Raw genomic sequence first — 22,388 nt, 5'->3', positions numbered from 1 at the left:
TAGACTCCGGGCTTCTGTGTACGTGTGGAAAAGGGACCCACCAGGTGGCACTCCTGCAGCACTACTGAGGACCTATATTCAATATCTTGCGCAGCCAACTGCTATTAAAGCATATTCCACTCCAAGAGAAAAGGAAATAAAGACAACTCTTTCCTGAGAGATGGCACAAACAGAAACTTCGAGTGCAGCAGAATATCTAGTATTCCTGAGCTGCCTTAGGGCTGCATGATGGGATTCTTTGTTTCCCCAGGGCTTTAGCTGGGCTACACACTCCAGCACAAACACCCAGGTGTACATGTTCATCAAGCAGACTTGGTTCAGTACTCATTTGTTTTACTTTCAGGTATCTGTTCTCCCCAACCATGTGACCTCCCAGTGAACAGGGCCCTAGGGATCTAGCTAGAGTATATTCTATTTTACTACAATGTATCTGGCTTGCTGTAAAATTGGTGCATGAGCATACCCTGTGACGGTGCCTCAGCCATGAGCACAGCTTCTTTTCAGCATGGCTTTGTTTAAAAGAACAAAAGAAAAAAAAAAGAACAAAAGAAAAAAAAAGAACAAAAGAAAAAAAAAGAACAAAAGAAAAAAAAAAAGAACAAAAGAAAAAAAAAAAGAACAAAAGAAAAAAAAAAGAACAAAAGAAAAAAAAAAGAACAAAAGAAAAAAAAGAACAAAAGAAAAAAAAGAACAAAAGAAAAAAAAGAACAAAAGAAAAAAAGAACAAAAGAAAAAAAGAACAAAAGAAAAAAAAGAACAAAAGAAAAAAAAGAACAAAAGAAAAAAAAGAACAAAAGAAAAAAAAGAACAAAAGAAAAAAAAGAACAAAAGAAAAAAAAGAACAAAAAAAAAACCTGTATGTTACAACTAAAAAAATAAGAGGGACAGCTTTACCCCTTTGACTTGCATGCAGAATCTCACCTTCTCACCTACTAGCCAAACAGCCTTAGTGTTAGGAACCATGTTGCATATGGAACTTGCAGTCTCCCTTTACATTTATGCTGACTGACCTTCACCTCTATGTAGAAACCTTATTTAAAGTGTCTGTGAATAGTGCATGGTGAGATATCCTCCTAGGCCGCCAACATTATCTTGCTGATAGCTTTTAAGGCAAGTAAATAGTTGGATCCTTAAAAAGAATGAGAGAAAGGAGGGAAAAGGTAAAAGAGAGGGTTTCAGAGAAAGAAACTGAAAATCCCAGAAACCTTGTTGCCAGGGTCGGAACAGGTAGAGACATCTGGACACAAAAGCTCTGCTGTAGTCCAAAGTCCTGCCATGTGGGAGTGGCTCATACCTAGGTCTTTCCTGGTAGACTCTGAAGTACGTAACGCTGTTGATAAGATGTAGAGTAAACATTAGACCCTGTGCAGCTTCCCTGCCATATTCCCATTTGCTTTACAAGCAAAGAGGTGAAAAGGGGCAGGATTATTGAAAATAAAGCCCTGCTACAAGTCACTGGAGACTGCCCCCTCCAGTGCTGCCTTACACAGTGCTGAAGGTGATGAAGGTGGCAGCAGAGCATTATCACTGATCTCTCCTACTAGGGTGCCTGGGAGTCCTCTGTCTCATAGTTTGATGCAAATGGAAATCCAGCCAATTTTCTCATGGAAAGCAGAAGTAGGGCTACTAAGGAATCAAGGGAAAAGAATTTAATACATGTTCTGTCACTTGTTTCTTCTCATGTCTGTTTAAGTACCTTGCCAACTACACAAACAGTAAAATAGTGTTACAGAAAGATAATGGGATCTAAAACAATATTCAATATATGTGCCTCTGAACAGCTGCTACCCCTAAGGCACTATAGTATTTTCCTGGTTCTGTCTTGCCATTGCCACATCCACAGTTCTGCATGTTAATTTTGCTTCACTTGAAAGAAAGACAAAGCAAGCAGCTGCTCTGACAATGTAGCATGGATATATCAAGATCAGAACAAGAGGCCAGCATTTGTAGATCTCACAGTACACCGTTTAGATACTTTGAATCAAAATCTAGTGGAACACATTATTAAAGTTAATTGTTCTATGTTCTTGTCTCTGGAAAAAGAAAAAAATAAGGAGACCTAAGGTAGCATAACAGTGCTCTCAGAAGGAGCTCCTTTGCTCTCCTGAAAAATCTTAGCTTTCTTCTTACAAACAAGTTTTCTTAAGAGCTGCTCATTACTTGGGTTGCTCTAGAATCTGTCACTTAAGGATGTGCACTCTAACCATTGCCATGACTAGTTGGTGGGAAGGGCCTCATAGAGTCTCTAGTCCAACATATGTTTAAGACAGTACTACCACCAACACAAAAGAAAGTTAGCTACAGCTTTTCCTACAGGTTTTGAAAATGTTTAAGGATACAATGCATCTCTGACAACTGCAGATAACCTATTCCAGCATTGCACCAACATCATTTTTGCAAAAAAACAAAACAAAAAAAAACCAACAACAAAAAAACCTGAACAGTCACGAGCAAGTCGAAAGCCTATGGGTGACAGACTGAGGCAGCAAAGGGAGTCTTATGATTGGTATCTACTACAGGCCACCGGGTCAATCAGAGCTTGTTGATGAGGCTTCCTACCTCCAGCTACACAAGGTGCCACAATCACAAGTGCCCATCCTACTGGAGGACTTCAACCACCCAGAGATCTGCTGGAAAAGTAGCACAGCAAGCTGTAAGCAATCCAGGAGGCTCCTGGAATGCATGAGGATAACTTCCTGAGTCAAGTAAATGACAGCCCCACGAGGGGGGATGCAACACTGGACCTGTTGCCCACCAATGTACATGAGCTGATTGATGACATCAGGATTGGAGGCTGCCTGAGCTGTAGCAACCATACTGTAGTAGAATTCCAAGGTTACAGTTTGAACCAATACATGAACACATGACTGCCTGGTGTGTTTGTGGGGGGGCAGGGGTGGAGCTACCCTTTCTGTCTCAGCAATGCTTCTGGGAACGCGTGTGCAATCTGAGTCTGCACGGGTTCCCCTTCCCTCCACCTTTCCTCCTGCAGCACGAGTACAAACGGGAGAAGAGTGCATTCTTCAGTTTGCCCCTTTCTCTAAACTGTTACTGGGAGGGGTGAGTTAATTTTTCTTTGATACCTTTTCCTATAGCGCCTATTTTTCACATAAAGACTTCTGTCATCACCTTTATTTGCTCCACACATGCTATGGTTGAGTTCATGCTTAAAAAGGACATGAGACAGGTGAAGAGTAAAACTAGGAAGCTAAACTTTAGGAAAGCTAAGTTCCAGCTCTTCAGGGAGTTAATCAACAAAACACGCTTGGAAACTGTCCTCATGGGCAAGGGTGTGGAGCAGAGCTGGTAGATCTTTCAGGAGATTTTCTTCAGGGCACAGGACCTCTCCACCCCCTGGTGTAGCAAGTCAGGAAAGGCAGGCAAGAGACCAGCATGGCTGAACTGGGATCTTGCTAGGCAAACTGAAGAGCAAGAAGAAAATTCACCATCAGGGAAAACAACAGGTATCATGGGAAGAATATAAGGAAGCAACTATGCTGTGCAGGGATGGGATGAGGAAAGCCAAGGCCCAGCTTGAAGTGTACTTGGCAACAGATGCCAAAAAGAACAAGAAAGGCTTCTACAGGTACCTCAACCAGAAAAGGAGTCCAGGAGAGCATACCCCACAGACACAGACAGGTGACACAGACAGGCTGATAACAATAGACAAGGCTGAGGTACTCAACAGTTTTTTTGCCTCTAACTTCCCTAATAACTGCTCACCACGCAACCCTCAAATATTTTGTTTAGTAGGAAAGGATCAGGGAAATAAAGTCCCTCCCACTGTAAATGAAGATCAGGTTTGTGACCACCTGAGAAAACTGAACATCCAGAAGTCTACAGGTCCCAATGAGATCCATCCCAGAGTCCAGAGGGAATTGGCTGATGTAGACACCAAGCCCACTCTACATTACTTGAGAAGTTGTGGCAATCAGGTGAAGTCCCTGGTAGCTGGAAATAAAGGAAACATCACACCTAATTTTAAAAAGGGCATAAAAGAACAACCCTAGGAACTACTGACCTGTTGTTCTCACCTCTGTGTCAGGGAAGATCACAGAACAGATCCTCCATGAAGCAATGCTAAGGCACATGAAAGATGGGAAGACAATCTGGGAGAACCAGTATGGCTTCACCAAAAGCAAACCCCACTTGACCAAATGTAGCAATTGGACAGGTCAATGCAATACAAAAGGTACTACAACAGAAGCACAATGATAGAACGACCAGCACAACAGAAAGATACTATAAAGAAAAGATTACTCAAACACATCAGTAGATTTGAGGTCCACAGGAGAAAGCTCCACCAAAGAGAAATCTCCAGAAAGAAACCCTTCCCCAGTGGGGGTCTGCTCTTCAGTGAGGTCTAAGAGAAGTGCAGCCAGGCTCCACCCCTCCCTGTCCCACAGGTAAATTGCCTTCACCTGTGCTCCCAGGGCTGACGGGTCCTTCCCCAGGTGCTCAATCAGTGGTTCAGGCTGAGACTCAGCATTTCCCATGCAACCAACCTAGCAGCCTTCTATGACAATGTCACAATATCAACAGACAAGGGAAGAGCCACTGATGATTCTAGATTCCTGGCAAAAATAATTTTTTTAGTATCCGGTCTGAACCTTCCTATAGCTGTAGGTTGACAGCAAGCTCCCCTTTGCCAAGCAAAAAAAAACAGTTTAGTTTACTTCTTTTTGAGATGCATGCTACTTTCTTGGTAGCCCTCTGCAAGTTCCTTCATACCCCCCTTGAACTCTGTGGTTAGGGAATTTCACGCTGCATTCCAGGTGTAGTCTTATGAGTGCTAAGCAAATAAAAATAATTGCTTTCAGTCCTTTGGCTGTGTTCTTACTAATATAGTACAGAGTGGATTGTCTTATTCAGGATCAGAGCATGCTTGTGTCTGTGGTAATCTCTAGGTCCTCCCCGTGAGGCTGTTTCTCAGCCAGTCATTTCCTAGCTAGAACAGATTCATGGGGTCAGCTTTGCCCTGTTACAGGGCTCTGTTTCTCATTTCTCAGCTTCGCAAGATCTCTGTTAATTCAGCCCTCATGTTTCTCAAGGTCTCTCTGGATTGAAGCTCTATTGTTCAGCTTACTAATCACTCCCTTTAAATGATCATTATCATAGATCTGCTTTTTCCTTTTTCTTGTTGTTTAACTCTTTTTAAGGGGAATTATTTTAACCGAAGATGCAGTCTAGATGTTGAGCTATATGACTCTTTATCTATCACACCTAAAAGCCTCTGATATTCCCACTGGGAGTGAATCTGAGGCTAAAATACAAGAGCAGATTTGAATGTTTTCTTTGTAGGAACAAAAGAGTAAAACCATATGAACCATAAGTGGCCAAATACTACAGGTACAGAGGCAGAAAACTAAAGGCAACTGCTTTGGCTGTCAAGGCTCGGAACCATCATCAACCATAAGCAGCCAGAGCTGTTTAGGGAACCAACACTCATGCTAGGAAATGAAAGAGGCTTTTTGTTTGGTTTTCTATGAATACGGACATTAAGTTCTGCAGGGCTGTTTACTTTCGGTTAATATTTCTGTAGTGTACAGGTGTTAATATGAGCTGTGAGTGTCTGCTGTCTGTCACCAGTCCGGTAAAGAGCAGTGTGCAGCGCTGTAAATATTAGCCCAGGCAGAGGAGTGTTTGCACAGGCTTCCTCTGTGCTGCCTCTTACAGTAGTAATCGGATCACAAAGGTCTGGCTGGATTTTTCTCAGTTAAAATGTGGAGAAGCATGGAAACTGAGTTGTACAGCTATTGCAATGACCAGACACCCATCAGGGCTACCTGCTCAACCTGAAGTATGCAATCATTGCCATCAAGACCCTCATCAAAGTTCTTGTTGCCACAAGAAGTGCAACAAAAGGCCTTTGTACGTGTCCTGGTTCTGACTTCCTGGAAGTTTTTTATGAACAAAAGTAACAGGTAGGCAAGCTGCATGTCAGAGTTGCAAATTAATAGTTATAAAGTTCATCAATGTTGTCATTATCAGCCACCCTCACAACTATGTGCATGAAGGCATTTGTCTGCCTTAGGGTGAAAGTGGATCAACACCAACCATTCTTTTATGGGCCCCAAAATAGATAATACAAAAGCTCTTTTCCCCAAGATGCAGCACACCAGGATTTTTTAATTCTCCTCTTCCCATCCAATAATGAGCCAGGTGGATTGGAAAACCTGAAACATTCCAGTTTTCAGAGTTGCTGTTTATGGAAAGAAAAAAGCAGATGCAGTATTAGACAAAGATAATAGAGAATGCACTATAAAAAGTATTTGGGTTAAGCACATGTGGTACAAACAGCCTGAAAGGTAGCATGTAGACAATCACTCTAAGATCAATGGCTAGTCAAATATCCCCCTTTGCCCCAAAGCATGTTGGAGCTTTGAAGATGTAACAAGATGATGTGTATGCCAGTAAGTATCTCTTATGTTGAAGTCAAAAGCAAATAAACACTTCAGAGAAAAGGAGTAGTGTCCAAAATTCTTAGCTTTTACGGTGAACTCTTATCAGATTCATGGGATGACCTTGGAGTAGACATTGCTCTCTGTCCCAGTTTAGCAATCTGTTAACAGCATATTGATTTCTCAGTAGTAATGTAACAGTAAACTAACTTCAGTAATGTCTTTTTTTCTATGAAGTTGTAGGCACTAAGATTTATTTTTACAGAGTTCATTTTATGCTAATCCATTTATTCTAATAGCTGCCACCAAAATATTAGGAAAGTCATTACTATTTCTTATCAGAAAAAAAGCAGGTGAGATACTGTGTGTTCATGTGCATACAGGAAATAAAACTATTTCTATTGGGGTGGTTTGAGATGTCCTCTGCATGAGGTTAGGTGCTAATACTTTCCATTAGAGGCTGTTGGATTGTAATCTGCATTGCAAAGACCAGAGGATCCTCCATACTCATGAATGATGAAACAAAAATGGGAAACAAAGTAAGGCTGTATTCCAGAGGGAAGGTGAGGTGGTGAGGAGAGGAAATACAACGTGTATTAGTTTTGCTGCCTGTAGTGTACCAGGGTAGTGAGAGAGTTCCTGTGACTGCTGTAAAAGCAGTTGCTCTCTTTGGCTGATGATTTTCAGTGTAACAATCAAAACCACACAACATCCCTGAGGATGAAATAATGATGAAATGGGCAATGCAAATCTGATGCCTGATTAGCTCGTATATAGCTGTCCTCCTCAGTCTCAATGCACATCGGGAAGGGCATAATTTACCTCTGAGAATAAAAGCTGAGGAAATGGTTTTCTCCTGGAGTCAGAAGTCTATCTTCATGGGATCGGGGCTCAGAAGAAGGGGAATGCAGCTTTTATAATAACACTGGCTCTGGTTGAGAGGTAGCTGAGTGCCTACTTGACCATGACATTACTGAAAGTTTCCTTTAGCTCTTTTGTCATAACAGCCCATCACAAATACACATGCAGAGATGACACCCTCCAACCAGTTGCTGGGGAGCAAATGTTCTCTAGACTATGAAGAGTGAGACTGCGCAGCCCTGAATGCAAAGAATTCACAAGCAAATTGACTTCCTTGATGAATTTGAGCACATTTGTCCCTCAAGATCCCATATGTAGCAGTTATCTAGAGCTTGTGTTTGAGAGTAAGTACCTGAGTGATGGTAAAGCCCTATGAATAGAACAGTGCTCACTGCAGGAGGCACTGACAAGATGTTAAGAACAAATCCATGAGGACAAGAAGGAAAGGAACAAGGTGACCAATTTCTGCATGTGTTTCAGGGTTGTATGGGAGTTAAACTACGCACAGGATTAATGCTTTCATTTTGGGCAAGATAAGATATTGACAAAGATCTGAGAAGAATTTACTTCCTATATTCCACAGTCACGTCTGTTTCATTACAGGACTTGGTGACATCACTTACCCTAGTCCAGCCGAGACATATGTGAAACCACAAAGAGTAAAATAGATAACATAAAATATGCAACTGAGGCTGAATACTGAGGAAATCAGATCAGTGTTGATCACAGTTTCTATAGCTGCTTAAGTAGGTCAAAGGCCTGGACCTGGCAGGGAATTAGAGAGACTGCTTTGTGAGATATTAAACATTACAGTGATGTAGATGGTTCCCATAGGCCAGAGTTAACCTATAAAACTACAAACGGAAAGAGTGATGAAAGCACTAGTCGTGAGAGGCTGGTAATTATCCAACTCTCTGAGATGTGTAATGAGGTTAAAGTACTACTCTGTATGTGCACATGGGGAAGAATAAACAAATAACCTTATACGTCATGGGTCCCAGGCAAAAACGTATGAGCAATCAGAAGTCAAGAAAGGGATGGTTCCATCAAAACAGGTTGGTGTGCTGGCTGTTGAAGTGGCCAGCACTTCATCAAACGTTAAGCAAGAGTTCTTCTGCTTGGCTACTCATCAAGGCAACCAGCAAATGCCTTTAATATGGGGGGAAAATATTTCCCTTTCCATTTTTATCCACTACAAGAAATAACTCAAAACTCAGTTAATGAATTACTTCTGTGGGATTTGGGTGAAGATTTATAATCACAAGATCACAAAAATAGCCCGGAAAGGACTGTTAAAGATTCTCTCATCTATCCTCTTGTACCCAGTTAGACTGACCTGCTGAAAGCTGTTCCTAAAGATCCCCAGTACCAATGAGCTCTTCTTTTCTCCCTTCCCTACAAAAGTTGTTATTCTGTTGCAGAAGAAATCATATTGGTTCTTGATGAATCCACTTTGGAGATGAATAGGAAGCCTGTTTTTTTTTTCCCCCCACATGCTAACAAAATGTTTATACGCACCAGAATTTTCCCAAAACTTGACATTAATGATTAATATTAATTCCTTTCTCAAGGTACAAAGATGTTTCCCTTCTCCTGTGAGCTACTTTATATCAGTTTACTGGAATCTGTCTTTGTTTAGAGGAAGCAAAAACAGTGAAATAGAAACAACAGACTAAGGATCACAGGCTGGCAATCACTATCATCCCGATTACCCTTTACATTCATATCTTCACAAAGCTATACCTGCCACTACAATCCAGACTAGCAGAGCTTCCCCTCCTGTGTCTGTTGTCATCTTCAGCTGTACTGAGAGGCAGTAATATTGGCCACAAACCTCCTGAAGCATTTGTACTCCTGCACTGAGGGATACCTGGGCTACTATAACCTCACATCTTTTTATAAGTTAGCCTCCTTGCTCCAAGGTTTTCTTCAATCCTCCCTGAACGATGACTGAAAACAATTCTCCTCAAAGTTGAAAGGCTGCATTCCCTCCACCATTTGCCTTAAGTTCCCCTAACCATTAGAATTCAGTGAGCGCTTTAAGAACGGTGAGAACATTTTCTCTCCTTGAACAAGAAGTGAGTGCCTCCAGTGTTTGTGGATAACTTGGTCACAATTCTCTCTCAGCAGTAAGCAGAAGGACAAATCTTTTTCAAAACCCAGGAACAGGAGAGCAGCACTGACTTGGACTGTGAACGCTTAATGTGTTTGCACAGTTATTACCCTTTCTGTTGGGCTTTTTGGACAGATGGAGTTGGTCTCTCTCCTTGTACAAACAACTGTTCTGCCAAAAGCTCACCTTATTTTCATATGTTAATGTATGTGTACGTGTTAGACTTACTTTTTTCACATTGGTTAATTTGATCTTGTTATGGAAACTAAAAAGAAGGGTTTGTTCAAAAAGAAGCACGGCTGCCTAAATGTTGAGTAGGCTCCCAGAGATGCCCTGCTCAATGGGACAAAGTGAAATAAGCTCAACAGAAGCCAAGCCCACAACAGGTAAGATTCTGAAATAAGACCCTTCACAGCAAAGCCAATGGGAAGGAGCCAAAAGCTCACGCCATCCCTTTGGCAGACCAAAGAAGCATCAAGGGAATCGGCTCGAGAACTAGCCAGCATCTGTTCCCTCCGAGGCCATCTCCTCCGATTAATGTTCATTTTCTTTTAACAAAGCAGACTCCTGTGCGTGCTCCTTACAAAGGTAGGAGCATCCACAGCCTTACCCTCAGTGCTAGGACGTACCGCGAGCCAATAACCGAACCAACAAACGGAATTTTTCCGTAACGCCTTTCAAAGCGCCCTTTTTGAAACACTCACTCGTCGGGACTCACGATCCCTCACCGCGGGCACCGCGGGGGTCCATCCGCGCCTTCCATCGCCCTCGAGGCATCCACTCCGCTCGCCGCCCTCCCCCCTCCCACCCCGCCGGCCGTGGGGGCGGGCCGTGCCGCGGGGCGGTGCCCGCCGTCTGCACCTCGACGGCGCGGCGGCCACTCAACACGCCGACGGGCAGCGTCCGGGATGTGAGCGGCGGCTCTTGCGCCCGGAGCGAGCGGCCGCCGGCGCCGAGCTGCAGCATGTGGCTGGCCCTGCTCCTGGGGCTGCTCCTCTCCCGAGCCGGTAACGAACAGCACGGGGCGGTGAGCGGGAGGGCTTGGCGGGGAAGAGCATCCCGGCGGGCGGCGAGAAGCTGCGTGCGGCCGCGCCGTCCCGTCCCGAGCAGCTGCTGCCGCCCGGCAGAAAATGCGCGCGGGGCGACGCTTCGGCACCCCTCTGTGCCCCGTCCGGGAGGTTGGGTTGTGCGGAGCTCGGGGTGCGTCCCGGACTCGGGGCTCCCGTCCACTGCCCGGCAGCGGCTCCGCTGCGAAGGAACTGTATTTCAAAGCAGGAAAGGCGCGCTGCTGCTTTGACCTGCGCTGCGGATCGCGAGTGTCGATGTGACCAAATTGGCTGGATGCTCTGCGGAAGGGAATTGAATTTCCTCGAGGCAAAGCTCGCGGAGGTAAAGGAGGGCGGTTTGCTCCTCTCGCTCGCAGCAGGGAGGGACCGATGTCAGGAGCTGATTCCTCAGCGCGGCGTAAAGACAGCATCCCTTTCGGGCACAAAGACAGCATCCGTTCTAGCTCTTGGAGGAGACGCGGGACCTGAGATATCTTTGCCGAAAGCTGTTGTTAGGATTTTTTTAACCCGTCTTCCACGCACTCCCCCTCTGAATCGCTTCAGGCTGATATTCTGATGAGGCTTGGTTTGCAAAGACCAATCCAGGAAGCTCCTGCAAAGATGCAGCTGTTTGTCTCACACTGCACTCCTGCACTCTGGTATTGCCAAGTCACAAGAGCTTGAGGGGAGAAATGATTCCTCTTTTGCATTCATCTCTCATGCAGTCTTCATAGTTGCAGTGGCAAAAAATACAGAAGTTTCAAAAGTGCTCTGAAGCACCCGACCCTACCTCAGAGATGTCAGTGCTTGGCATTAAAAAAGAAATGCAACTGCTCAATATCATGACTCCTATAAAGATGAGTGGAATTATTTGGCAAATAAACAGATAAAGCCAGCAGAAGTGAAGGAAGTGAGGAAACAAATCAGACAGTGAAGAGAGTATAGCAGATAATAAAAGCTGCACCGAGATTTTTTATTTTAGTCCTCAGTGAAGACGGACAGAAATAGTACTGCAGCATCTGCTGAACAAGGGAATGACAGGTGGGATCACGCATCCAAACAGCACTGAAGGTAGATGCTAGGTTCAGCACAGCTTTGTCTGGAAAGGAGAAAACCTACTACTAGCCTACATATAAACTCTGTTAGCAGTTCTTATTGCAAGTCTTTACAAGGCTGAGTTGGGTGGAGCTTTGAACAACCTGGTCTAATGGGAGGCATCTTAGCCTATGGCATAGAAGTTGGACCCAGATGATCTCTGATGCCTCTTCCAGCCCAAACCATTCTGTGATGCACTGTGCTCACAGTGTAAACACAGATCCATATACCACAGAAATGAAGACAGATTACATACTGAATTCACACATCCATGAAATACAACAGCATGTCTCCTCTAGCATTATCCTAATGAGAGAACAGTCCATAAACTTAAAAAAAAAAAAAAAAAGCTGAAAATGTCATTGAGTTCTAAAGATTGTATTGTTAAATTAAAATTATTTAATACTTCCATAAGGTGGCAGCAGTGTATATACATAAAATTAATGCACATGCTACACAAATACACACAGAGTTTGAACTGTGAGTTCACAGATGATGAAAAGCTGGAAGCTGGCAGGCCAAAGCTGTATCCCAGCATGTGGGGTGGGAATCCCAGCGATTTGATTCTGATAGAACTGATTGGAACTGATGGCACATCAGCACTTCCACATCAAGCTACTGGTGTTTAATATGGAAGGTATCTTCTATTATGCAAAAAATACGTATTGTTATTATTAAGTTTCCAAGCTCAACAAATTAGTTGCTCTTATGCCTTGCAAATGGCTTTCTCAGTGCATCTCTTAATGACCAGTATATACAAGGGTTGCTCCAAAAGTCATTTGATGATGTTGGCCCACGATGACAGAGGCAGATGTTGGCAGTATGGCAGCAGTGGATGAACCTTCCCACCAATAGTGCATTACGTTTTGTTGCTATGTGACAGATGGCGGTAGAGGGGCAGTCTGACCGAATGGTCTCTGACATGGAAGCACATATGAAGCAAAGGTGTGGAACTGAATTCCCCCGTGTAGAAAAAATCGCACCCATTGACTTTAACTGATGCTTGCTGAATGTCAGCACAGTAAGAAGTGGGTGGTGTGTTTCAGCAGTGGTGGTAGTGGGGCACCTTCCCTGATGCAGACTTTTATGAGCACAACAAATAGGCTCTTGTTCATCACTGGTGAAAATGCACAACTAACGGTGGTGACTGTGTTGAAAAACAGTGTTTTGTAGCTGAGAATTTTCTCTATCAAATGGTGTTATTGTGCTCTTTGTATCTGTTGTAGTTTCAGTGCAAATAAATAGGAGTCATTACTTTCAGAGTGACCTGTGTAAGCAACAGCAGCACTACTGACTTACACCACACAGTGTGGTGTTAGTACTGCTTATTGCACTAAGCTTCTTATTACCCAGATAGGAGAGCTTCTTCAGAGAAGGCCTCAGCAAAGCCAAGGTTTTCTTAGGGAAGTACTGCTCTAGGAAAATAGAGAGCCACCTCTCATCCCAGCCAAACGGAAAGAGTTAAAGCTGGCTTTAAAAAAAAGGGAGGAGAATGTTTTTAAACAAAATCATGTTGGAGATTTATCATTAATCTTTTGTTCTCTCTTTCACACGCTAATACTCATGCTTTTGTTTGTAAACTGAGAGAGGTCTTGCTCCATACTGCTCATACTGCTCCAATATGAAGGACCCCCACCAGTTCTGCCCCTTGAGTTCTTCCTGAAGATGCCTACAAAACAGTGACAGGGTGTTTGTGTGGCATTCATCATGACTGAAATCCTAACAATCTTTTCCCTTCTCTACCAGGAGACTTCCTGGCTCTGCCACGGAGTGATTGCATAGTAGCAGAACAGCTGTGCCTCTTAGACTCCCTCTGCAATGCCACCTACAGGACTCTGGAAAACTGTGACCTCGCTAAGACGCGCTTTGTCACGCTGGATCATGATAGCAGGGTCAGATGCCTGAATGCAGAGCTGTACCTCGGGAACAGCTCTTTACTGCACTGCAAGTGCCATCGGCGCATGAAGAGACAGGAGCATTGCCTGCGCATTTTCTGGACCGTTCACTCCAGCATGACAGATGGTGAGATAAAATAAATTTAGAAGGCACTAGTAAGGCTTAACACTGCCCCCCCCCCACCTGAAAGCAGTGCTGAAAAGCTGCTTCCCAGTACTGAAGGTACCCCTTTGGTCTCCTGGTCATTACTGCTCTGTATGATATGCATGGAAAACCAATCTGGTCTGAGATTTGCCCCTCAAATACACCAGGGATCCTGACTAACAAAGATAGCAACTTTGAGACAATTACTTAACTGTAGTTGTGTGAAAATCACCTCAAAATGTTTACACTGTCTGTCACTAAAAACGGATATGAGTTTATCACATACTGTAATGGCATCCCTGAGCAGCATTTTGCTTCTCTCCAGCTTTAGTGGGATGCTTCTAACAGCCTGCCACCAGGAACTACCTGTCCTGCACAACTCCTTAGCACTGAGGCTGAAAAAATGCTGATTTCAACATAGGCCAAATTCCAGCCAGAGGAAATCTAATGACAAAATGTAATGCTGTTGCTACACAATAACACCTTTGCATCTCCAGCAGAACCCTTCTGGGCATTTGGCTTTCAACAGGACAGAGCACCTCTGAACTCCGGCCTGAAGAAACGTGAATAAGGAAAAAAAAAGAAAAAAAAAAGCTGGCATGTCTCTCATTGCATAAAACACCTTGTGTCTTGCCCAGGTTATTTCAATTTGGAAACCTCTCCCTATGAGAATCCAGCAATTGAAGAGCACTGGAAAACAGATTATAACGAACTGGCAGCTCTAGTATCAGGTAATAGTTTGTAACAAGTACATGATACAATTCTTTACCTTTCTTACCTGTTGAGGGGCTAAAAATTATTAATAATAATGATTTGAGGTGATTGTCCTTTTAATCAGATGAATGCCTGCTCTGGATACTTGCCTGTATTTGCACTCTAAATGTAAATACAGTTACAGACCCAGGCCCATGAAAGAGGGAATAACACGATGTATTCTCTGAAAAAAAACATCCTAACATGAACCAATAAAATACGTGATTTTATAACTAGCATCTCTGTAATGTCTTACTACAAGCACATAGCAGGACTTCGTTCATTCTGATGTTCCCAATTTGTCCATCAAATAAGGGCTACTCCTATTTCTATATGAAATTTCTTCTGGAGATCTGCTTCTTTGTTTACAGATTTATTTTGGCTTCATAGGCTCTCAGTTAGCAGGAGATGCAACAAACCCATGCCTGAAAGCAACTCACGTCTGTAATCTGAGCAAGAAGTGTGTTCGGCTGCGCACAGACTATGCCTCAATCTGCACCAGAGGGGCAGGAAGTGAGGACATGTGTGACCGTCGCAAATGCCATCGAGGGCTAAGAAATTTCTTTGAGAAAGTCCCTGAGGATTTCACTAGAAGGATCCTATTCTGTCCATGTCAGGATGAACTCTGTGGAGAACGACGCCGGAAAACTATTGTTCCCGATTGTTCCTTTCAGTATAGCACCAAACCCAATTGCCTTTGGCTTCTGGACTCCTGCTTGGAAGACCGTATCTGCAAGTAGGTCTGGCAGCAGTAGGCACCAGCCACCAGAAGAGAGTGAGAGACACTGATAGTCTCATTTTCATTCCTACAGATCCCGACTGGCTGATTTCCAACAAAACTGCCAACCTGCAGATATGTCCCCAGATGGTTGCTCTCAGCACAACCATGCTGCATGCCTGCAGGCTTACATGGGGATGATTGGTAAGTGATGCCCACAGGAACATACAGGGTTACCTTCAGGCAACAAACTAGTAGCCACATTGTTATGCTGAGAGGGTCTGTCTTGCTTTGCTGCAGGTAATAGTGCTCAGCATGCCAATGAACATGCCTTAGCCTAATGGATGCTAGTTCTTCCACTTGTTTCTGCGGTAAATGCAGCACAAAGAGAGCTCCTTCGTGGCATTTATCACTCTGCTTTGTCCCATCCTCTGCTGGCAAAGCAGCAGCACTTGCCTGGGATTCTTGCATTTTTGTTTGCATCACCAGCTGATGCAAAGTGCTCTAAATACCCTTCTGCTGAGTCTCTCAGCTTGTATGGATTAAGTTATTCCTGCTGCTGGAGCTGCATCACAGTCACAGCAGAATCCAGTTGTAAGATCATTGTTAAAGCTGACATTCCCTTGTTGCTTGATGTTTAGACTCATGCTGGTTTAACACTGTGTATGCACTATTTTCTCAGAGCCAGTCAGAACAACAGTTACACAAGGCACTACCAGCTGTTGAATGGAAGGTTGTCTTTAGCTACAGGTATTCACTGCCAAATTGCTTTTACTTTTTCAGAGTGGCTCAAAGGAGCTACAAAATGCAGTAGTATCTCAGAAGCTGTAATTCTAGACTATATCTTCTGGTTTTCCAGATGTCTTTGCTGTTTTCAAGCCAAATAAGCTCAGTGCTCTGAATGGCACACTACAAGTGTGCAGCACTTGTTTGGCAAAAAAAGCATTTGGCCACGGAGTGCTGCCAGCTACATGAGAGTTAGGAGAGCCATGCGCCAGTACTGCCATTGAATCTCTGCAGATGCTTCACATCCTGCAATCTAACGTTTGCACAAAGTTCGATTATCAGTGTGCATCATCATATTATTGACTGAGTCAGGGGTAGCAATCTCCACCCTTTCTCACAGGGCAGCAGACTGCACATATGTTCACCACACATGGGTCACCTTGCAGAGGCTCTGCAAGGTGACTTCTGAGTAATGGAAGGCTGTTGCCTCCAGGGCAGTGTTGCCCTTAGGATAAGGGGACTCATCATGCTTCTTTCATTTGATGAAGTAAATCCTGATTCCCATTTCTGGGGGCTTGGGACAGGCACACCTATGACACCCAACTACATCAGTAACTCCAGCGTGGAGGTCTCCCTGTGGTGTACTTGTGAAAGCAGCGGCAACCAGAAGGAGAAGTGTGACCAGATACTTGGCATGTTTGGGAGCAACAAATGCCTTGGTAAGCAATATGTCACAGAAATGGGGAAGCAACTCAGCACAGGGAAGTTCAAAACCTGTTGATTTCAAGATCCTACCCTGCATTGCTCTAGTATATACTTCTGTCTTCTGCAGCATTTCCATGATCTCATAACCAACCTACAAGACTAGCATGGATCTGCTTTTGGAAGTGTTTCTGTATCTTTTACCAACACTTCTGTTCATCTCAAACACTATGAAGCTATCCACAAACAGCATTCAAATGAAGGGGTTGCAAAAAAGCAACACTGTGGGGAGGTCAGACATGCTGTATCCATAGGTTGTTGAGTAGTCACATCCATGCACTAGGATTATGGTGTTTTGGTTTCCACTCTCAGTCCTTTCATAGAATCATAGAGCTGCTTGGGTTGGAAGGGACCTCAAAGATCATCTGCTGCGGGCAGGGTTGCCAGTCGCTAGATCAAGTTGCCCAGGGCCCCATCCAACCTGGCCTTGAATGTGTCCAGGGGTGGGACATCCACAACCTCTCTGGGCAGCCTGTTCCAGCACCTCACCACCCTCTCAGTAAAAAACTTCCCCAGCATCTAATCTAAATCTGCCCTCCTTGAGTTTAAAACCATTTCCTCTTGTCCTATCACTATCTACCTGTCTAAAAAGTTGTTTTTCTTCCTGATTATAATCTCCTTTAAGTACTGGAAGGCTGTAATGAGGTCTCCCTGGAGCCTTCTCTTCTCCAGACTGAACAAGCCAAGGTCCATCAGCCCATCTTCATAGGAGAGGTGCTTCAGACTTCTGATCATCCTGTGCTTGTCTTTGGCCCTTATTTTGCCAAGATGAATAGCTCCTGACACAGTCCTTGTCAGTAGATTCAGCAGCATAGCAATTCCAAAAATCAGGTTATGTCCAGGTATTTCCTATGTGGAGCCAGGAGGCAGACTTGATGGTCCTTGTGGGTCCCTCCCAACTTGGGATATTCTATGATGTATATAATCCTAAGCTGGTATTTCTTTTATCTCCCTAGTGTATTAGCAACAGACCTTAATAAGATTTAAATATTTTATGTTTTGTAAAAGGTTCTGAAGTATATCAAACAAATAAACTACCATCTTTAGATAAAAGATTAATATTTAAATCTACCTACTGCTGTACTGAAAAGCCTTATGTGCAGCACTACAGATACACCTACAGCCTGAACATCCCACCTGAGATACTACAGACTACAAGAAAAGCACAATAAGACTCTCACTTTGCTTCTGTTTGCAGAAAATGCTATTTGGTCTCAAATGCACCAGAAGCTGACAGGTCTGGAAAGACAGAAAGACTTATATTATTCATCTTCTCTAAGTTTCCAAGGAGACAGTGCCAGCACATCTCTTGCTTCGGAAGTGTCCCAGGTATGCATTGTTTTGTTGCCTCCAGTGTCAGGTCAAATGGCCTAGAGACAGTAGTTCAAAAACCCTGTAATCTAGAAATGTATTATTTTGGACATCAAAGTGAGGGATGCCATGTGCATGTAGAAACATAGACTGCTTTGACTCAAGATATTCCTTCCACAGACAAGCAGAAATTGGAGACCATGCTGCCTGGCTGCAGAAGTTTTCTACAGTGTCATATCCATATCAGTGTCCAGAGCTTGAGGCCCTTCTGCTATTGGTGTTTGAGCACAAACAGGACTAACTGGGATTCATTCCTCCTTTTCATTTCTTAGGTGGCTGAAGTGAAGACGCAGCAAGACACCTCTGAACACAGCATTTTGCCTATGGCCTCCTCTGTATATTCTGGAGCTGCTGTTTCTTGGCCATCTCTGTCTCTATTCCTTCCCCTGCTGCTGAGCCCACTTTAACTTGGCATAAGTGACATCTTTCCTTCCCATATTATTAATCTTATCCCATATCCAGGCACCTCCTGTTACTGATTTACCCTCAAGAAACAAAAAGCCTCTGTAAAAGAGGAAGGGAACAGCCTTAACCTGTAACTGCAGTCACTGAAAGCCTCTCCCTGACTTGCACCCCTCTTTCTTCCAGTCTGCACTGAGAGATGCAGATTTGGTGCTCACCATTGCTTCTGCCACATTTAGCATTTTGAGTGACAGTCAGGCTAATATTCAGCCACAGTATTTAAAAACAAGTCTGCATTCTGTCAGAACTTGTGTGGGGTTAGGTTTCTAACTAGAGGGATGCACGTGACACTGTTTCCTACCACCCTACCTGTTTGAGCTCTTCCTTAGGCATAGAGTACCATCCTTAAGTGTCAGGTCCTGCGCTTTGGCCACAACAACCCCAGGTAACACTACAGGCCTGGGGCAGAGTGGCTGGAAGACTGCCTGGAAGAAATGGACCTGGGGGTGTTGATTGATGCTTGGCTAAACACAAGCCAGCAGCGTGCCCAGGCAGCCAAGAAGAGCAATGGCATCCTGGCTAGTATAAGAAATAGCATTGCCAGCAGGAGCAGAGAAGCGATATGCCCTGTATTCAGCTCTGGTGAGGCTGCATCTCAGATACTGTGTTCAGTTTTTGGCCCCTTACTACAAGAAAGACATCAAGGCCTTGGAGTGTATCCAAAGGAGGGCAGCAAAGCTGGTGAAAGGTCTGAAGCACAAGCCTTATGAGGAGCAGCTGAGGGAACTTGGATTGTTCAGTCTGGGAAAGAGGAGGCTCAGGAAATCTTATCACCCCCTACAACTACCTGAAAGGAGGTTGTGGCAAGGTGAGGGTCAGCCTCTTCTCCTGCGTAAGTAGTGATGGAACTAGAGGGAATGGCCTCCAGTTGCACCAGGGGAGGCTCAGGTTAGATATTAGGAAAAATTTCTTCTCCAAAAGAGTGGTCAGCTGCTGGAATGGGCTGTCCAGGGAGGTGGTTGAGTCACCATCCCTGGAGGTGTTCAAGAAAGGTTTAGATGTTGTACTAAGGGACAGGTTTAGTGGGGAAATATTGGAGGTGGGTGGACGGTTGGCCTAGATTATATTGGAGGTCTTTCCCAACATTGGTGATTCTACGGTGAAGATTAAGAGCCCTCGCTGCAGGGTGGTTACAAGTAAAGCTAAATTAGCATGAACATAAAATCCCTGTAAAACACCAGTTCTCAACTACTTTCAGTCCCCTTATATATTTTTTTCAATTCATTCTTTTAAATATATGAAAAATACCATTCCAGTTTGAAGACACTGTACTCCAGTTTATATTCTTGCTCCTTTCTGTTTTGCCCCTTGTAACTATATATATTATCCTTTATCATGGATAGCAACCAACTTGTGTTTTGTGGATTAGTAGGGATTCCTGTACTCAACCCTAGTAAATTTACCTAGCCAAAGATGACCTTACTAGACCTCAGGCCAAAGAGATGTTTTTAGAGATGCCTAGGGAAGGTGATGCTCTGTTCACCACAGATCCCCTGGGTCATCCAGTTGCAAAAGCCTCCAGGAACTGGAACTAGCTTGTACCTCTCCACACACTGAAGTTGGCATTTTCCCATTTCACCTCCTGCCAGCCTCCTCCTCTGCCAAGTTCTATTTCATAATCTGTTTATTCTGAATGTAAACGTGTGCACTATGTAACTGCTGTTATTTTATGCTACGTTGGCCTGTTAGAATGTGGTGTTAAGTGAATATTGATTTCTGAGCATAGGTTAACAGTCCACAATCAATTGCGTGCAAGAGGTGCCTCATCAGCCAACCCACACTTTGAGGATAGCTAGAAACTCAGTTTGACGCAGCTTCTCCATACACATGTATAATGCCTCTTGTTTATTCTATGAAAAGCAACAGATCTGGACAATATTATGCACAGCTGAGCAATATTATGCTCCAGAATAGATGCAGAACAACTGGCTATTTCTTTTTACCCTGTGTTTTATCTGTACCTCATGAAGGTACCAACTAGGTAATATGTTTTGGTTCCCAGTCACTGTCAAACCCTTCTTACTAGAAAATCTTCCATTGCTGCACGTATCTCAGTGCACCTGTAGCTGTCCTTCTCTGCAGTGATAATATTGCCATTTCAAATTCTAGCCTTCGCTCATCTCCTTGGGCAGGTAGGGCAGGGAAATGATCGTATGGAATAGAAGCTGTTCCTCTGATGCACAGAAGAGCAACACCGCATTGCCATGCAAAAGGAACAAGAATCATGTCATCTTGAGAGAAGAGGAGGCTTAGGAGTGACCTTTAGTTCTCTACAACTATCCAAGAGGAGGTTGTGGTGAGGTGGGGAATCAGCCTCTTCTCCCACATAACTGGCGATAAGACTAGAGGGAATAGCCTCAAGTTGCACCAGGGGAGATTCCGGCTGGATGTCAGGAAAAATTCTCTGAAGGGGCAGTCAGCTGCTGGAATGGGCTGCCCAGGGAGGTGGTTGAGTCTCCGTCCCTGGAGGTATTCAAGAAAGGTTTAGATGTTGTACTGAGGGATGTGGTTTAGAGGGGAAGTATTGGAGGTGGGTGGATGGTTAGCCTAGGTAATCTTGGAGGTCTTCTCCAACCTTAGTGATTCTATAGTCTTAACTCAGAGGAGTCAGAATGCTGGTATTTCCCCCTGTACAATCAATAAATATACAGAGCATTGTGGTTTGGCTAGAAAGATTATCACAGTACAAAGGGATAGTTGAAAATAAACAAAAATACTCACCTGTGTTGTAGGCTTGCAGAAAAACTCCAAAAAGGAGCCACTCCAGAAAGGAATCCTTCCTCAGTGGCAGTCAGCCCTTAAATGGGGTCTAGGAGAGGTGCAGCCAGGCTCCACGCCTTCCATTCACTCAACTGAATGGCCTTCACCTGTGCTCCCAGGGCTGACTCAACACTCCCCTCAGGTGATCAATCAGTGGTTCAGGCCGTGATTCAACAGTTCCCATACACTCACCATCGACTGAAACATGGCTATGTGATTGAAGAGACAGCATTGTTTCCATGTTTGCTACCTCTCTAATGAAAACAGACTGTGTTATTATAGGACTCTGAGATCTACATTTGGCCATCCTCCATATGGTGGGGCTGGAACTGTAGAGTGTGTTCTGTCATCTCCAGAGATTACTTGTTAGTGAAAGGGAAAAGGAGAATGTTCTTTACAATATTCCACAAATCAGCGTGAACATTTATAAGAAAGATGAAATAGCTTTCCACGAGCAGTGTCCATCTTCTATTCATCTGCATTGTGAGCTTTCCTCTTTCTGCACTTTGGTACTCTAAGTCAGGCTGATATGGGAAAAGCTATTATTATTTTGTTGTTCATATTCATCACACTGTGGACTTCTAGTCCCCTTGCCCCTACTAAGAAAATTGTTGGTGGCAACTGCAGCCTCTAGTCACGTCCTGGATTACACAGGAAAATGCTTTACAGTCCGACAAAATCCTGCTATAGACAGAAATGAAACAGAACAACATTTTCTTCAAATGTCCCTTTTCCACATTCATATGCACTTTTATATAGACAGCTGCCTCTTACAATTGTTCGTCAATAACTGGAATCAAAAATCACCTCTAAATACACCTGCACTTGTAGGTACTCGCTCGGATGTGTACACAAATCCATTTTCATTTAGATTTATGTAGCTTCTAACCTCCAGATACCAGAGCTGCTCAATGTCACAGCATACATGCATGCACAACTACTACTAAAAATGTCATGTCAGTAACTGTCCAGTTCTGCTAGCACTGCAGCCCTTTCAGAACACTTCCTACTATCTGTACTGCAAGGCAATTTACAAATACAAGAATAAAACATAAAAACCTCAGTGTTTATTCACTAGAAACTGGAAGACAACATCCTGCAAACACCTCTGCTCTAAATACAAAAATAACATAATAGAAATGCTCTGTTCTGACAGTCTTAATGTTGACATCTCAGCAAGCATACAAAAGGAAGAAACCTCTACTTGTTGTAATGTGAAATATTTTTAAGTGCGTAAAATAATACCAAGAGTCGCTAATAAAATTTATCTTGCAATTTTA

General features: G+C 43.8%; 2 protein-coding genes across 5 annotated transcripts in view; one reads left to right on the top strand and one right to left on the bottom strand.

Moving 5' to 3' along the window:
- Positions 1-10,154, bottom strand: part of CTBPL (C-terminal binding protein-like) — a 23,490-nt gene extending 13,336 nt beyond the window's left edge. Inside the window, exons 1-2 of one of the 4 annotated variants that reach the window (XM_046900391.1) lie at positions 10,080-10,154; positions 1,206-1,330 (exon numbers count right to left, since the gene is read on the bottom strand). Coding sequence is in view for 1 of the 4 variants with exons in the window: in XM_025154870.3 (XP_025010638.1) it covers positions 1,206-1,356 (151 nt within the window). In the remaining 3 variants the exon portion in view is untranslated. Of the gene's footprint in view, positions 1-1,205 lie in introns of all 4 variants that reach the window. The other 3 variants (XM_046900390.1, XM_046900389.1, XM_025154870.3) reach the window with 3 other exon arrangements.
- GFRA3 (GDNF family receptor alpha 3) lies at positions 9,704-22,388 on the top strand. Its single transcript, XM_046900430.1, has 9 exons — positions 9,704-9,761; positions 10,059-10,382; positions 13,263-13,538; positions 14,195-14,287; positions 14,700-15,045; positions 15,122-15,231; positions 16,338-16,472; positions 17,714-17,844; positions 18,159-22,388. Exons 1-9 carry the CDS (start codon positions 9,704-9,706, stop codon positions 18,291-18,293), a joined length of 1,608 nt encoding a protein of 535 aa, XP_046756386.1. The 3' UTR covers positions 18,294-22,388.

The sequence above is a fragment of the Gallus gallus genome, chromosome 13 (genome assembly GCF_016699485.2).
Source record: "Gallus gallus isolate bGalGal1 chromosome 13, bGalGal1.mat.broiler.GRCg7b, whole genome shotgun sequence".
NCBI classification, from domain to species: domain Eukaryota; kingdom Metazoa; phylum Chordata; class Aves; order Galliformes; family Phasianidae; genus Gallus; species Gallus gallus.
Note: the sequence above shows the minus strand (reverse complement) of the source record. Positions and strands in the feature narration are given on the sequence as shown.

Coding starts and splice junctions, on each gene's coding strand:
- GFRA3 (XM_046900430.1), top strand. CDS start 9,704: ATGCCCTGCTCAATGGGACAAAGTGAAATAAGCTCAACAGAAGCCAAG. Junction 9,762..10,058: donor AGAAGCCAAGCCCACAACAG/GTAAGATTCTGA, acceptor CGCCTTTCAAAG/CGCCCTTTTTGAAACACTCA. Junction 13,539..14,194: donor TCACTCCAGCATGACAGATG/GTGAGATAAAAT, acceptor TGTCTTGCCCAG/GTTATTTCAATTTGGAAACC.